This window comes from Macrobrachium rosenbergii, chromosome 19, assembly GCF_040412425.1.
Source record: "Macrobrachium rosenbergii isolate ZJJX-2024 chromosome 19, ASM4041242v1, whole genome shotgun sequence".
NCBI lineage: Eukaryota > Metazoa > Arthropoda > Malacostraca > Decapoda > Palaemonidae > Macrobrachium > Macrobrachium rosenbergii.
Window position 1 is genome coordinate 25,465,579 of NC_089759.1, and position 16,538 is coordinate 25,482,116.

General features: G+C 37.1%; 1 protein-coding gene across 6 annotated transcripts in view; it reads left to right on the forward strand.

Annotated features, from left to right (window-relative positions):
- The window catches only part of LOC136848752 (cGMP-dependent 3',5'-cyclic phosphodiesterase-like), a 593,212-nt gene that overhangs the window by 374,107 nt on the left and 202,567 nt on the right, over window positions 1-16,538 (forward strand). For all 6 annotated transcript variants that reach the window (XM_067121325.1, XM_067121322.1, XM_067121323.1 and 3 more), the window contains one exon: window positions 13,598-14,394. In XM_067121325.1, the coding sequence (XP_066977426.1) occupies window positions 13,598-14,394 (797 nt within the window). The remainder of the gene's footprint in view (window positions 1-13,597; window positions 14,395-16,538) is intronic.

Below are 16,538 nucleotides of genomic sequence, written 5' to 3' on the forward strand. Positions count from 1 at the left end.
CAGCCTATTCCAGCCCCTTAGGCATTTAGCACAGAGTTGTCATTCACTTCCATTTGTCCGGCGAAAGTTCTTTTCACTGCTTATAAAAAATAACTTCACTATAACGCCATGTTAAAAAAAGTCATGTTAACAAAGGAATATATTTGGAGTGAAAGTAATACTCGGTCGCTTTGCTTTGAACAGACCATAAAGAACACCTCTCCAGCGTTCTTCCAACTAAAGAAAGGAAATAGAAAGAAACGCCTTTTTGAAGGTGGAGGTGAAAAGGGTGTTTAAAAAGGAAGCCATTAACAACAAGTCTCATCGTTCTTCTACTTTTCTTTTTTTTTTTTTTTTGAACATTAACGGGAGACTGAGACATTTTTTCGGCGTCCAAAAAAAAAAAAAAAGTAGAGGAAGAACATGATGATGAAGAAGGAAAAGAATCTGACCTAATTCCAAAAAGGTGAAGGTACATTTTTTGAAAGAGCCCTGTAGGAGTTCGGGAAATTTCTTGGTCTTTAATCTGATGCTTTTAGGGTGTGTAAAAAATGACATTATGCCTTAGGGTCGGTGGTATAGTCTTGGAACACTCCTGAGCAAAAGCATCAGTGAAATATATTCTCTCTCTCTCTCTCTCTCTCTCTCTCTCTCTCTCTCTCTCTCTCTCTCTCTCTCTGGTATACGTATGTTTTAGGTATATGGAGGTACGTGCATTTGTATAAACATTTAGTTGTATAGATGGTGTTCTCAGGGAAAACAAAAGTTGAATTGAATGAGAAATATTTTTTTCGTTATGGTAAGCTGTGATATTAAGTGAATATTGCCTTGAAGCATCATTCAGAATGGAAGGCTTTATATCGATTTAAATAAAAACAAAGTTTTAATTGTAAAGCTACTTTCCTGAATGTTATTTAATAACAGTAGATCTCCCACCTCAGTATTTAAATTAATGATAATAATAATAATAATAATAATAATAATAATAATAATAATAATAATAATAATAATAATAATAATAATAATAATAATACTTGTATTAGTCTCAGATTAAGAGTACATTTTGAGTGCTGATAATTATATTAACAAGAGCACAATTGGAAAATGAAATAAATATAGAAGATGGAATATTATTCTGCGGTACTTTCAAGTTTGTAAGAAGTCTGGAAAATTCTTGTGCTACTTCAGAGAAAAATGTATAACTTAACGTTCTTACTCCAACTGTTTCTGAGAACTCGTCTGGGATTCATTTGCTTTTTATTATTTTCTGTCTACATTATTTTCACGGACAGTTGTATTTTGAGTACCCTTCTCTGTTAAAGATGCCCGCTTGTCTTATTGTAAGATCATTTGAGTACCCGCGTGGCTGACGGAAATTACATTACGCTTCCTACCTTTTGCGAAGGCGTTAAGTATAATTATTATTATAATGATTAAGTTACAAAGTACATATCATCGTCATTCTCAGTTAATGAAGATTCCAACTGTAGCTTGTTTTCGGTTTTGGACTTTGAGGGGAATTTAACGAAAATATATCCACTTACAGATAATGTTTGTGATATTGTTATTATTATCAAAATACAAGTCCAGTGGACTTGTAAATAAATAGGAGCTGAAAATGTGAACGGTGTAAAGTTGAAGAGGTTGGACAGCTAGGTAAGAAGATGCCAAATAAACACCTTTTATCATAAATGTCTTTCCACTCACCCATACTGTCCAACTCCCCGCGCCACAGTGACAGATATCTGATAACATTTAAATTGCAATTTGACTAATAAAAATTAATAACTTGTATCCCCCAAATTGGACTGTGTCACAGGGTATGTATGTTTAACCCCTAGGAGTAAGGACCTAAGTACCTGTAGTTGTGCTTGTATATCGTGTAATTATAGATATGTCATATATATATATATATATATATATATATATATATATATATATATATATATATATATATATATATATATATATATGATTAAATGCTTTATAAGTCTAATTCTCTTCTTTATCACAGACTTATTTTTGTAACTGTACAGTACTGTAATGACACGATTTTTTTTACAAGTCCAAGCATCTAGCCTTTTGATAGTAGCCTATTCATATAAAATATAGTACATACTTTAACGACACACTTTTTACTGTTCGAAGCATCTTCTTACAATAGGCCTAGTCTTCTAATATATATATATATATATATATATATATATATATATATATATGTATATGTATATATATACATATATATATAAGTTCTGTACCAAATATAGTAGGTATGGGCCTAAAAGGTACATTAAACTCCTAAAATGCTTGCCATTATAGTACTGTACTATTTTATATGAATAGGCTACGATCAAAAGGATAAATGCTTGGACTTGTAAAAAATTGTGTTATTATAGTACTGTACAGTTATAAAAATAGGTCTATGATAAGGAAGAGACTCTGGCTTATAAAGCGTTCAGTCATAGCGTTGCATAGGCCTACGACAAAAAAGCTGCTTTGATTATACTGTACTTTAATGTACTATACATGTTTTCCTCGTCTGCATTCAAAAAAATTTCGTTATATAACATTATATAGATATATTAATCCCCTCATGTGTTCAGCTAGAATTTACTATCTGACGTGTAAGTACCCTTAGACCTATACTTCCATGTTATCATTCTATACGTATAGTTAGTACTTGACTCTATGGGTAAATAGAAATATGGGCGTTTGTAAAAGGTCTCGTTATATAAGCTGACAGTTACTATGCTAACTATGATTGCAACTTGCGACTCATTTCACTCTATTAGGTGCACTCATGAGTACAGATTAGATCAGGAAAAGGTCAGCTTTAAAGCCCTCTTAATAACACATCCCAGTATGAGTATCAGTTCCAGCGTTGATTAATTAATTAGTTTATAACAATGGCTTTACAGCGTCAGAGGTCAAGTCCCGGCATTGTGATGTCGATGTTAACCTGTTTATGTCATGCTTTTCACCAGGTATACCTTGAAAGTCAATGTGAATTATTGCTCTGTGCTGAAAACTTAGATTGTTGTTTCCAACTAGGGAGAATATATAAGTCTGCGTATAATTGTAAGTCAGAATGACTAAGATTTACTTACTAACGTTTAATATTCAGGATTTCTGTATATACAGCTCCGTACTAAAACGTTATGCGTTTTTGTGCCACGTGAGCGAGTTGGGTCTTCCATAGATAACGCAGAATTCAGTCTCCTCAGAAAGGGTTGACGATGTTTTCAGAATTAATGTTAGCATCAAAGCTGTGACTTTCAGATGCAGTCATTACAGCTAGGAGGCCCCCCCCCCACCCTCCCCCTCAAAAAAAAAAAAAAAGTAAAAGAGCAAGACCTCAAGACCGATGAAGTGGTAAACAATCCCTAATCAAGGAAATTTTGGAATATTGAAATGCAAGCGAAGAGAAGAATTCCATATAGCTTGGGAGGGTTCCACATTGCGACAAGAGCGTTCGGAGACTGCAAAGTTCTGCTGGGCTGGGCTGAGCAACCCACCTCATCCACCCTCCACGATGTCCTTATCCAGTCCGAATCTCCCCAGAGTCAAATCATTAGTTACCAATTACATAACCCTTGTGCAATCTTCCCGCCCGAACCAGAAACATAACCTCCTTGTCTGAGGTAACGAAAGAGAGGTGAGGATGGATTTAATCTCAGTTCAGTTTGGGGTGACTGAAACAATCTGTTTTCAAGAAGTTGTAGATGTGCTGAAATATGAAGGGGTGGGGAGGGGGTGGGGTGGGCGCTGGCTAAACGAACGCCCTCTTACAAGGAGTCGAAACACGATAAACGTAAGGGTCACTTTCTAAAGAGTCTCATCTTAAAACTGCGTCAAAAAGCGCCTTCACTAAAATACAAAAAGACAAATATATTTGTGAGCCATGAAAGAAACGTTTGAAGCAGTTTGATCATAAATGAAAAACATCAGTGCTTAAAAAATGTAGATGGAGTATGGGAAAACGAAATAAAAGTATGATCAAAGGAGGTACTGAACTCAATTCAACTGAAGACCACCCTCCCCCCCTTTTAGGAATGCTTTTAGGATCAATGTTGCTAAAAAAAAATGCTGTTAAAAACATACATCACTGATTCATCGACAAACTCATGTAAAAGGCTGTAGATGAAAAATTTTAAAAAGATGGTCGATATAAATAACACTGATTAACGCCGCCACGAATTACGGGAGGAGCAAATATATTCCCGGTAAAAATAATGTAAGGGTAACGCTTTGTTTGCTAATCAAACAGCTCAGTCAAGAAGCGGTAAGTTATATGATCCCGCCCACCCTAGTAATGAAACTCCTCTTGGATGCACCACCGAGTTGGAACACTGCAGCGGTCTTCGACCTAAACTTTAGTCAGTAAATTCAAGTTCATTATCGTGGCGAATGTAAATGAGGTCAGAGTTGATGCTCGTAACTAGCAGTACTTGAATAAATGGAATTCAAATTGTCGTTAAGTGGCACTGAAGGTCTTGCTGGACTGATCAGCGATGATAATGTCGTTTGATCGCTTTTGGAAATTGAAATTGATTTCATGTGCAGTTATTAACTTCGGGTAAATACTGGTGATCATTTCACTTGTGCAGATATCTTTAACAATGCCTTGCAAATTCAGTAATGTGAAAAACTGCTTTTTACACAAAAAATTCAAACATGCGTTAAATATCAAACACGATCAGTTTGTAAGTATTTACTGAACACAAAATATTTACTTATAAATGACAGAAAGGTGGAGTGGAATTGTAGAATTAAACATTGAGATATCGTCTTTAATGAAACTTGAGAACAAAATTTACATAACTCGGAGAGTTAGTAAGATACGATCGACTGGATTAGAAGCCTACGCTGCTAACGAATATATAAAAAAATATTAACTTGGTCAATATGCCATGCGAACAATATAATAGCTAACGGTCAAACGTTGCATGAACGTTAGATACTCTCAAGCATAACGTTATAATTAACCAGTACACTGAAGCACCTGAAAGTAAAATTCTCTGGTAGAAAAATTGCAAGTTATAAATTATATATATATATATATATATATATATATATATATATATATATATATATATATATATATATATATATATATATATATATGTGTGTGTGTATATATATGTGTGTGTGTGTGTGCGTGCGTGCGTGCGTGCGCGCATATATACATTCTCAGGTAGAAAAATCATAAGTTAAATATACGAGCTATATATATATATATATGTATATATGTGTGTGTGTGTGCGCGCATATATACATACACATAAATATATATGGTATATATATACATATGCATGTGTGTATGTATGTATATATATACCCCAAAAAATTATACAGTATATATATATATATATATATATATATATATATATATATATATATATATATGTATATATATATATATACATATATATACACATACACACACATATACTCGTACATAATCTGTTAATCCAACAAATAAAATACTCGAACATTGTAAATTAACTGTGTATTTCTTTACTCCAGATTTTGAGGCACGCTGTATCATTGCCTTTAATTATAAAACAGAACGTCTGCAAGGAATACGAAAATGTTGTGGTCGGTGTGAGGCGACCGAACGTAATCTGCAGAACTGTGTGACAGGACATCAGGCAAAACGCACTTCCTACTTATCAAATTGGGGAATGGAGGGGGGGCGAAAATGGACCTTGATTACAGGGCCGTTTGCGAGAGACTTTCTCGTTAATAGTGTCATGTTCCCTGATGAAACACTGCTTCAAGCAGTCGATTAAAGGGAAACTTACAGAGTTCAGATTAATGGACAGTTGCAAACTATCCAAATGTACCTTTACTGAAATTCAAGTATGAGAAGCCGACCTAGTTTTTTATGAAGATTATTAGATTTACCAAAGTGACAAACATAATGATACTAACCAGCTTTCTCGAACAGGACAAGACTTGCGAGAATACGTCGTAAGTAATCGAAAGACGAATAATTAGCATACCATTTTCGCATACTCACCTTCAACTCAGGTGACTCGTCTCATAGCTAAAATAATTTGTGCTATACTAACAGAAACTTACACTGTAATCTATAATTATTATGATAATAATATCCGGGCGGACCTTGTTCGTCCTCCCCAGGGTGACAGTGGGGGAGACATGAGAGCCACCCACCCCCTGTAAACCAGTTTGTCCGCCCCGGGTGGGGGCGTGGTAGGTAGGGGGGAACGAGAGGGTAAGGAGACATCAACCATCCTTCAAACCTGTTTGTCCGCCCAGGGTGGGGGCGTGGTAGGTAGGGGAACAGGAGGGTAAGGAGACATCTACCCTCCTCCTGCAAACCTGTTTGTCCGACCCGGGTGGGGGCGGGCTAAGTAAGGGGTCGGGAGGGTAGGGGAGACGTTTGTCACATGTTTTGTGGGATCCACTTTTGAGATCATAGGGGAAAAAGGGTGTAACTGAAGGTGCATGAGAATGTGAGCTACATAAAAAGCTAATGAAATCACCGAGCAAGATTCAAGAATTCGTTTCTGAATTATGTGTAGGTCAAATTTGTTGTCTAAATATTTATTTTTATTGACTGTAAAGTTGCTACAAAAACCTCACGTTTTTCGAAAACCGAAAACAGGATCAGCTGATTTATTAAAACTGGTACCCAATTACTATGCTCATAGACCATAGAAGAGAGAGAGAGAGAGAGAGAGAGAGAGAGAGAGGAGAGAGAGAGAGAGAGAGAGAGAGAGAGCGAGTTAAGGAATAATGTTCCTTTACCCTGTATGTAGGGATACCATGTTTGGTCTGCCGGCTTTGTTCTGCAGAGAAGTTTGAGAACCCGTTTTTCCTGGTGTACCCTCCTTTCCAAGTGCACGGCGCTTAAAAAGGTAAACTAATCTCAAAGGGTAAACACCCGGGGGATCTAGGAGGGGTAGTTTCGCTTTGTGATTTTGATAACAACCTCCTTTACTTTGTGATATATGAATTTAGTTCACAGGTAAACTACGTTTTCATCAGAAGTAATCGAGCAAAGACTGCAAGTAAAGCACCGAAAAATTCATTTCCTAACGAATAGGTTTGTTAACATGCCAAATTTGATAGCATTTGAAAGAAATAAAAGCTACCTTTTGACAGTGATGTTGCATAAAAAAAAAAAACATTAATAGCGTAGTGGGTCATTTTATTTATACCTTAACTCGCAAGGATTGTAAAATTCAAAAGTTGGCAGCTCCCACCAATCTTTACATATACTTTTGAATTTGGCCGTACAGATTGTGCTGCGCTCAATTCTCTTTGTGGTTCATAAAAGCTTTTACAAGAAAATAACATGTTTACGATTAGTGTATGCCCCCCCCCCTCACATCTCTTCAATAGAATATGTGTTCTTCGAAATATGACGAGATAAAACAAATTATTTGACTGACAAGAGATACAAGATAACGTAACCATTGAGATTGAGTAATTGTGGCAAGACAGTACACCACTAATGTTTGCAGTATGAGACTCAAGATGTGATGGAAACAAAACAAACGTGTTAATTAAAGTTAATTATTCATCTCATAAGTAAACTGGGCTGAATAAGATTTAGAAGTCAAATGGACTGGAATTGCTGCGAAAGTAAGATTATGCATAGTTTACTACGATCTGTAATATTGTACGGACAGGAATGACAACGAAGCTGCGTCTAAAGGATAGTTAGATAGGATACCGTGAGGGAAATGACGAAAGTTTCGTATGAAGATGAAACAATGATGAAAGGGAGATGAAGATGGCTTGGATATGACCTTCTCACAACTCTGGGAAAACATTACATGATAGTGTCGGCTGGACGCCTTTGGCACGAGAAGAGTTGGAAGGCCCAGACCTACAAGAATGAGAACTGTGAGAAGGGAAGCTGGAGATGAGTGGAGATTTGTGGAAGACAAAGCACAGGAAAGACATGAGTGGAAGAGTTTCACGGAGGCTCTTTGCGTCTTGCGGCGTTGAAGGCGATGATTTTGATGATCATTGTTAATATTTGAGTCCCTGATCATGTGGATCATCTAGTGGACCCCTTTTTTATTTGTTGATTATATTACAGTTTTCATGAAAAACCCTTCTTTCGTAGTCTTAATTGGTTTTGAAAAGTTTTTCCATACATCTCCACGTTTCCTATCTTTTTAGTAACTGAGGCAACTTATTGAATAATCTGGATGCCGTATGCTTAAGTCTCTATTAGTACCCTGATTTCAGGGTTTAATAACTGAAGTATCGAATGCATTGCCTTGTTAGTGCCTGGCTGGAAAATTAAAATTAAGCCTAGGCTTTTTAAGCTTTTTTTTGGGGGGGTGGGAGTCATCACTAATCTCATCAGTTATTGCTCTTTGAATAATTTTGTTCTTAATCTGCATTTATCGGTATATAATATACTGTAATAACATATTGTTCCCCTTTAGGAAGACTTTTGTAAATCTACCAATGGTGTGCCTGCGAGCTATGCGTATTCACATTGTGTTGGTATTATTGTGCACGTACGCAGATGTATATAAATCATCATCTACAGTCCATTAATTAATATTCTTAAAACCTGGATATTTAATACAATAAAAGGCACTTGTGTATGCAATTAGGTGTAAATCTGGAGTACCGGTAAATGTTACTTTCATGTTCTAGCATAGATGTATTCTAAATGCATTCCTCTTAGAGGTTAAGTTAATCCAGTGGTTATCACCCTTTACCGCCTTGATTGTGAACCACCACAGTCGACTAAAATCGTGTTTTTATTGCTTAGGTTGACAGATGCGTAATGGAATTTAACCGAACGTGTTTAAAGCACTCCGGATCGTTCTGAAATCGAGCCCGGGACCTTTCGCTGGTGAAACGAACGTCCTGTGGAATATTCGCATTCCTTTGAAAGTTCCATCGTCTGCAGCTAGTTTTAAGTTGAACAAATAAATAACCTGGCTTAGCCGAGGTAAAGAAAGTAATGACAAATTGGGCTATTCGTTTTGGGGAGGGACTTTTCCCTTTAATTAACGTTCTTTGCAACTCCTTTTCTTTAGAAAGATACGGAGATATTTGAGCCAATTCTTCAGTTTTTCAGATATTTTAGATCTTCTGGAAGAAGAAGAAGAAGAAGAAGAAGAAGAAGAAGAAAAAACGAATTTATTTTGGCATGCCGTTAATAGGACGTGGGACGGCATTTTCACAAAGGCGGAAGGGAGGGATGTACTTTAGGCTGGCGATGCTGCAAATTCATTGATTGTCTTCCTTGTGCTTTGCGTGACGTCACTGCTGCATGGCGTGTCTTTGGTGCTGACTCTGCTTCGTAGAAGCGCCTGTTGCATTAGCCCGCTGGTACTGACAGGTGTTTTAAGAGCATTTTTCTTGCGAATATTTCGTATGAAAATTTTTCCTTAGTTTTTCTTTCAAATTTGCAAGCTGCTTTTTCCACATATTTTACAAGCTTTTCCTCCATTTTTGAATTACATTTGTTTATTAGTTGAAATTATAAATGAATTCATAAATTCAATTGGTATCTATTTATAAATGAATTTAAAAATAGATATTCACTTCCAAGCTTGTTAATACCTTTTATTAAATTATTTTTATATTCGTATATATACGGCCACACATGCGAGTAAGTTGAGCAGAATATGTTCTGTGTCTATTCAAGAGAAACAAAACGAAAAAATACGATTTCCGTAACAGTTTTATGTCTTGGAAATTGGACACATTTAGCATTATCCATATTCATACTTAAAACATTGTCGATTTATAAAAAGAGGAGTTTGTCGCTAGGGCGCAATAAACGCCGACTGTCAAGAAACGATTAAAACTCCCAAATGCGTCCAGGGAGGTCTGCCACGGAGATCACGTAACAAGTGTGTATCGGTTATTTTATTTCCGGCTATTCCAAGTAATCCTCTTATTATAAGCGGATTATGGGGAGATGAAATGGTGCTTGAAAATATTCACCATTGGAGATGAAACGATGCTTCAGAACAGGATAATCACAATTGATGAAATGGTGCTTAAAAATCATCAACACCAGGGATGAAATGATGCCTCAGTTTCATCATTTACGACAAGGGCGATCGCGGGTTGTGGTAAGACGCAGAAACCAATTCACTAAAGATCGAAGGGTTTCGAATTCAGCATGTCCCTCGACCTCCTCATAGCCATTTTTCGTCTGTAACCTTTACAAGCCCCGAAATGAATGGTCCCCTGGTTAGGAGACCACCAACGCTAAGTTATGGTATGTATCGGGGGAAATTGATATAGCCTGGACCAGCCTGGGCCTCTCAGACCCAGCGGATAGGGATGCGATCCCCATGAAGACAAATGGCAGTGTGAACCTTGAGCCAACAGGGGTATGGCATTTTCTTGCCGCTTCCGCTCCCAGTTGTCTGCAAGTAAGCGATAATATTGGAAGGCTCGCCCCTCAGGCGGTCTCATATGGCCGGAATATTTCCTATGTACGGTCGATGCGTGTGATTAATTGGTGGGTTCAGTGTTTAGTTTGTGTCTATGTCGATTGGGACGGCCTTGTCTTCGGCCGGTTGCTGCTGAGACGCTGGATTAGAATAAGTTTTCGTTTTATATTGGCGGGGGGAGGGGGGAATTGGGAGAGAGAGAAAAACCGTTTGATGGGTTCAGAGAGAGAGAGAGAGAGAGAGAGAGAGAGAAAGAGAGACGTATGAAGGGTTCAAAAGGAAAAAGGATATATATATATATATATATATATATATATATATATATATATATTATATATTATATATATATATATATATATATATATATATACATATATATATATATATATATATATATATATATATATATATATATATATATATATATATAAATGATATGTGTGTTCCAGTATAGCTCTGAAGCGCATTGAGCAATTTCATCCAAATTTGTTATACATATGACTTACTATCTGGAAAAGAATACTGTGGGGGTAAGACATCACTAGCACCAAAGGGCACCAAAGGGGGTCGGGGTGGGAAGGGCTTCCCTGAAAGGGGCTGATTCTGCCGGTAGATTTAGTAACTAAATAAACTCTGCGAATTTATCATACTTCATTTCGGTATACATATGACTTACTATCTGGAAAAGAATACTGTGGAGGTAAGACATCACTGGCACCAAAGAGGGTGGGGATTGGAAAGGGGTGACATGTAAAAATAACCAAAACGACAGGTATTAGTGTCCAATCCATAGTTTTCAAGGTCGCTGAGGTGAATAGTAACACTCTCGATGCCCTTTAAGTCCAAGTTCAGCCCCGATAGGAAGGGGTGGGTGGGTGAGAAGGGGTGAAATATAAAATGTCAAAAATGCTGGGCAATGTAACTGAAGCAACTATCTTAACAGGAAAGGGAGAGTGAGTGAGAGGGAGAGGAAGTGACAGAGAGAGAGAGAGAGAGAGAGAGAGAGAGAGAGAGAGAGAGAGAGAGAGAGAGTAGAGGGGGTGCTAAGGAGGAGAAAGAGAGAGAGAGAGAGAGAGACAGAGAGAGACGTATGAAGGGTTCAGAAAGAGTTATGAAAAAAGTATTATTAATAAATAAATTTAGAACTACAGTATATACAGGTATATATGTCACGAGAGAGTCTGGGTCTCGCATATTGCAGCACTTTTAGCACATTTTATAACGAACGGAATAAATTGTTTTTTTCATGGCCGAAGAAAATCATTTGATCTTCCTCAATAAGTCTGTCGTTTATCAAATTGAGCGAAACTTTTTTTTTAACCATAATCATTATTATGAAACTTCTCGTACGGGTTCATTACAGACTATCATGATTATTTATTTTTTGTATTGTTCATTGCAGCAATTGTTTATGTTATGTATTTTGTTTATCGACATGACAGTGCAGCTTTTGGAAGCTTCTGATGCTTAGCAAAGAGAAAGAAACGAATTTTTCGTGATAAATGAAGTCGTAATCCTGAATGGATAACATTTGTCTCTGTTGCTTTACGTAACAATTTGCATAATTTGCGATTGCTCGATTTACATAAACTGCTGAAAAAAAAACCCACGATTTGAATTTTAGGCGTTTATCCTATTTGTTACCATGGCAACCATTGTTTGTACACAGTATGTCAGTGACAGAAGAATGACGGAAGAAAATTTTTTCTGTATTTCTGTACAACACAGTATTTTATTATCAGAATAAAACACCAATAGATTCCATTTTAGCCAAAATGGATTCTTGTAACTGTATGAATTTTATTGTCAGAAAATTAATGGGTATTATGTGCTTATAATTTCACCGGTAGTTCTCCTGGCTATTTTTTGAGATGAGACTGTACAGTTAACAGTTCTATGCGTTGAATACAATTCATGAATAAATAAAATGGCGGTCGCTCTGGCAAACAAAATATTAGTATAAACGGAAATATATTACCTATGTCATTATTATTAAAAGCGATTTCACTGTAACCATTCACTAAATAAAACTGGATAAAATCTGTAAGTAAAAGAAACAGATGGTGTTGCCATATAGCGACATTCATTTTCAGGTGTAAATGCTAAATCATGTCACGGACAAAACTCCGGTTAGAGATCTATTTTGGTACGGCCACACTGCACTGCAAGCGGCGAGCGGGGTGGCTTGCCGATAATTGTGACCTAACCATTCTTATGTGGGTGGGTGGGCCACACTGGAGGAGTCGGGCAATTTGACGCTCACTTCACCTCTCAACACAATGTAGCATGTTTCAAAAAGACGCGGAGTTCCAAGTGTCTTCCCATAGTAGAAATGGGTTCTTTGAAGTTTGTTACAGGTTAATTCAGCCTCTTATCTAGTTTGCTGAGCAGTAATTCGAACGATCCTTGGCTCGTACACAAACATTCATAAAATCTGTCATCGTACATTCGAGACTGTTATAGACTATAAAATTCACTGTTTATAGACTATAAAGTTCACTCCGTTCCATTCTTATGTTAAACTCGTGCATCCATGCTTTTATTACTGGTATTTCATCTAACTTCAAGGAAGTATTTTCAAATGAAAAAAATTTTCTTAACAAATTCGACGATGACATGTCTGCACTGATGATCAGCTTCGATGAACGTGTCGCGCGTCTTTGCCTCTTTGGCGGCTGCAGACTGTTGCCAGATTGTCAGAAATGCCTGGAGATTCTCTGAAATTTTCAACTATTGTCAGAATTTAAGAAACTGTGGCAGAATCATCAGAAATTTCAAATGGTTTGTCAGATATTTCTCAGATTTCTATAATTATCTGCAGAAATCTAAAAAATTAAAAAAATGCATCCAGCCCCAGTAAGAAAATATTTAAATATATCAAGTTTTTGGGAGGTGCTTTTCTTTTTATACCCTTCAGCTCATAAGAAATTCAACAAACAGCAAAAGGATTAGTAACTTCTGATGTGATGAAATTTTTTTTTCTTCCTGCGTTAAGGAGAATTTTAAGTCATTTTGAGAAAATGTTAGTAATTTATTAGACAGTTCTTGTTGAATAGATTAAATGGTTGAGGGATTTTGTGTTTATTTCGATTGTAAAGACTGTTTTCTGGTCAAAGGAAGAATTTGACGCATAACTTAACTTTTTTTTTTATCTGTAAAGTTTGAATCCATCCTTAACCTTACATTTCTCACTTGTGTCTTTCCAGGTGAATAACAACAGCTTCAGCACGGCGTTATCATCTCGTCGCCCGATGACCTTGGAAGACATCGAACCGGCTCATCGGGAGGACGTGTGGAAACTCCTCGGTCTCATACCTGAGACAAAAGGCGTGGTCTCGGGCGTTCGGAGAGTGTCCGTAGACCCAGCCATCTATTCAAAGTTGAAATTCTGTGCCAACGCTCACAATGGGTCGGCCAAAGCTGTTGAAGAGAGCGGGAGCGTGAGGACAAGAGGCCTGACCCGGGATGTGTCTATCGACTATTCGAAAGACCCCAAGAACGCTATCATGCTACCTCGTGGGGTCCCGACGTCGCCCTCGGCGTCGGTGACCTCGATGCCCAACTTCTCGAAGCCCAAAGACAACGCCGCAGCGGCGAAGGATAGAATTTTCGGCGCAGGCGGTGACGGTGATGGTAGTGGTGGTGTTAGTAGTAGTAGAAGTAGTTCCGCTAGTTCACGCCCACAAAGAAATAGTGCTTGTCGAGTTGGACTGACGCCTTTGGAGGCGGACGAGGACGTTCTCTCGATGTCGCCCAACGCAACAGAGGAGACTCTGCCCTCGTTCCCGAAGTCACCTCAAGGAAGCTCAAGTGTCACAACGGATACAACGCCGAATGGGACGACCTCTACCATAACGTTTGATTTCACGCCTCCCAAATCCCTTCTGTGCGTGCCTATCTCAGCCCCCGGGAAGGAGACCTCGGCTGTCTTGGTCTGTCTTGTCAACAAGAAGTCAGGGCAGTTTGGCAAGGAAGACATCGAGACTGTCAAAGAATGTTTTAAGTAAGTTACCCTTGTCTTTTTCGCCTTTCTTCTCTTGTTATTTAAACCCAGACGCGTTTCTTAATCTTTCGTTAATTAGGGGGAAGGAGAAAATCTCCGTCTCTCTATTATTTGGATGTTCAAGGATATCAGTTATCTTATCCATAAGTATTAAGAATATAGAAATTAGCTGTACTATAAGGCCATAAAGCCATTGCATTTCTATAAGTTTAGTGAGCGCGGCCAGTATCTTTCGTGTAAAGCTGCTTTAAGCGTCATTTTGATTCATAAAAATTTTATGGACTAAAATGTGTGATTACGTATTATCAAAACGTTTAGAGCAGTTAATAGTTTATTTTCATGTTTTTTTTTATGACATTGTAATTTGAACATCCAGACGACCGTTCGTGCTGCCGTAGGTAGTAAAAAAAAAGACATAAAATATCCAAGATCTTATTTGGTTGTAAGTTGTTGAACATAAACTTGGCTCACAAGCAAGATGGTTGAGATTGATTGTGGACTACTTCACTGCATTGCATCTCTGTTGACTTATGCAGTGATTTAGTTGCTTGGCAGGTAGTCGACTGTTGTTCATCGCTAGCGTCGGGTACGGTACGAGGTGAACAACAGAATTTCATTGAAAACCGATAGAGCAACACCCTCTAGATCTCTCTCCCCAAGAGAATATAGGCATAGATAGATATTATGTAAGATGTGTGTGTGTGTGTGTGTATTGGTGTAGGACTAAACGTGTTTATCAGATATCCTTAGGCATGTTTATTTATCCAGAATGGCTATTCGATATTTACGGGAATGGTAGGATGTAGGGTATTATTATTAAAGGGGAAAATTAACTAAAGGTATTGTAATAAAGCTTGTCACTAAGCAGTACTTAATACCTTGAGACATGCACGTAAATTTGGAAGTCTGAAATTACTTGAAAGTTTTTTTCGTCAACCAGCATTTACATATTAACTATAGGCTGTAAATCTTCTTCTTCTTCTTCTTCTTCTTCTTCTTCTTCTTCTTCTTCTTCTTCTTCTTCTTCTTCTTCTTCTTCTTCTCATTATTATTATTATTATTATTATTATTATTATTATTATTATTATTATTATTATTATTATTAGTAGTAGATGCAGTAGCAGCATCAGCTCTAAATTGTCCCAGTAAGGTCAGAGTATGGAATTGTATGATAACTGAACGGAAGGACTGAAAACAGGAAAGCTAAATAATGTCTGAAATCTATTGGAAAAAGCGAAAGGAAAACGGCCCCTTGTAGAATCTTGCCAAACACTGCAAAGGAATCTTCATTTTTTTTTCAGCGATGGTAAAATTTAGTGGATTAATATAAAAATTTGTCTTTTGTTGTTTTAAGTGTTCACTCGTCATATTATTAGAAATCCTATTTTCTTTTTCACTGAAGGACGATAATGGGAACAGGAAAATACTTATTTACTGAAGAGGTGATTGTATGCTTTAAAAGTAAACATTTTTTTTTTCAGCACTTTGATGGTACATCGTCGGTAATCGTAGCTACGTTCATTCCCATATATATGTTGGATTCGATAAACTATTATCCCAGAGGTTATTTTGCCCCGATCTTAAAAACGTAATTTTTATTATAATAATACAAAAGATGAAGGGAGGGAAATGGAACGGGCCCCTTAACTCCATGAGAATTGTTCCGTTGGGGTTTCTTATTTCTTATTCCATCAACCCAAGACCCAGAAATTTTCCCTCCTAATTTTCGTGCTTTGTGTGTGTGTGTTTTTTTGTTTTTTATTTTTTGGCAGTGTTCGCAACGTTTATTTAGAATTCCTGTCATTTCCGTTACGTTGAAGTGGAGATGGAAACTGGTTAAATTCAACAAAGCGTATTTGGTAATACAGGAATAGTTCTATGTATTCTCAGGAGCAATATGCTATACGCAAAGGAACGTATTTTCATAAAACTTGCATGCACATTATCATAATGTTCAGTCATTTAATTTCTTGGTGAAGTTTGAATGTTAGAAAATTTATTGTTCTCTCAAAAATTTTTTTACGGCGCCTTGCAAATTAGCTCAGTCGGAGATATCTGAAATGTTTGTTCAAGAACTCCACAGACACATTTTAGACAGTAATTGGGCTACGAAGAAAGAAAGAGTGAGTGAGTGAGTGAGTGAG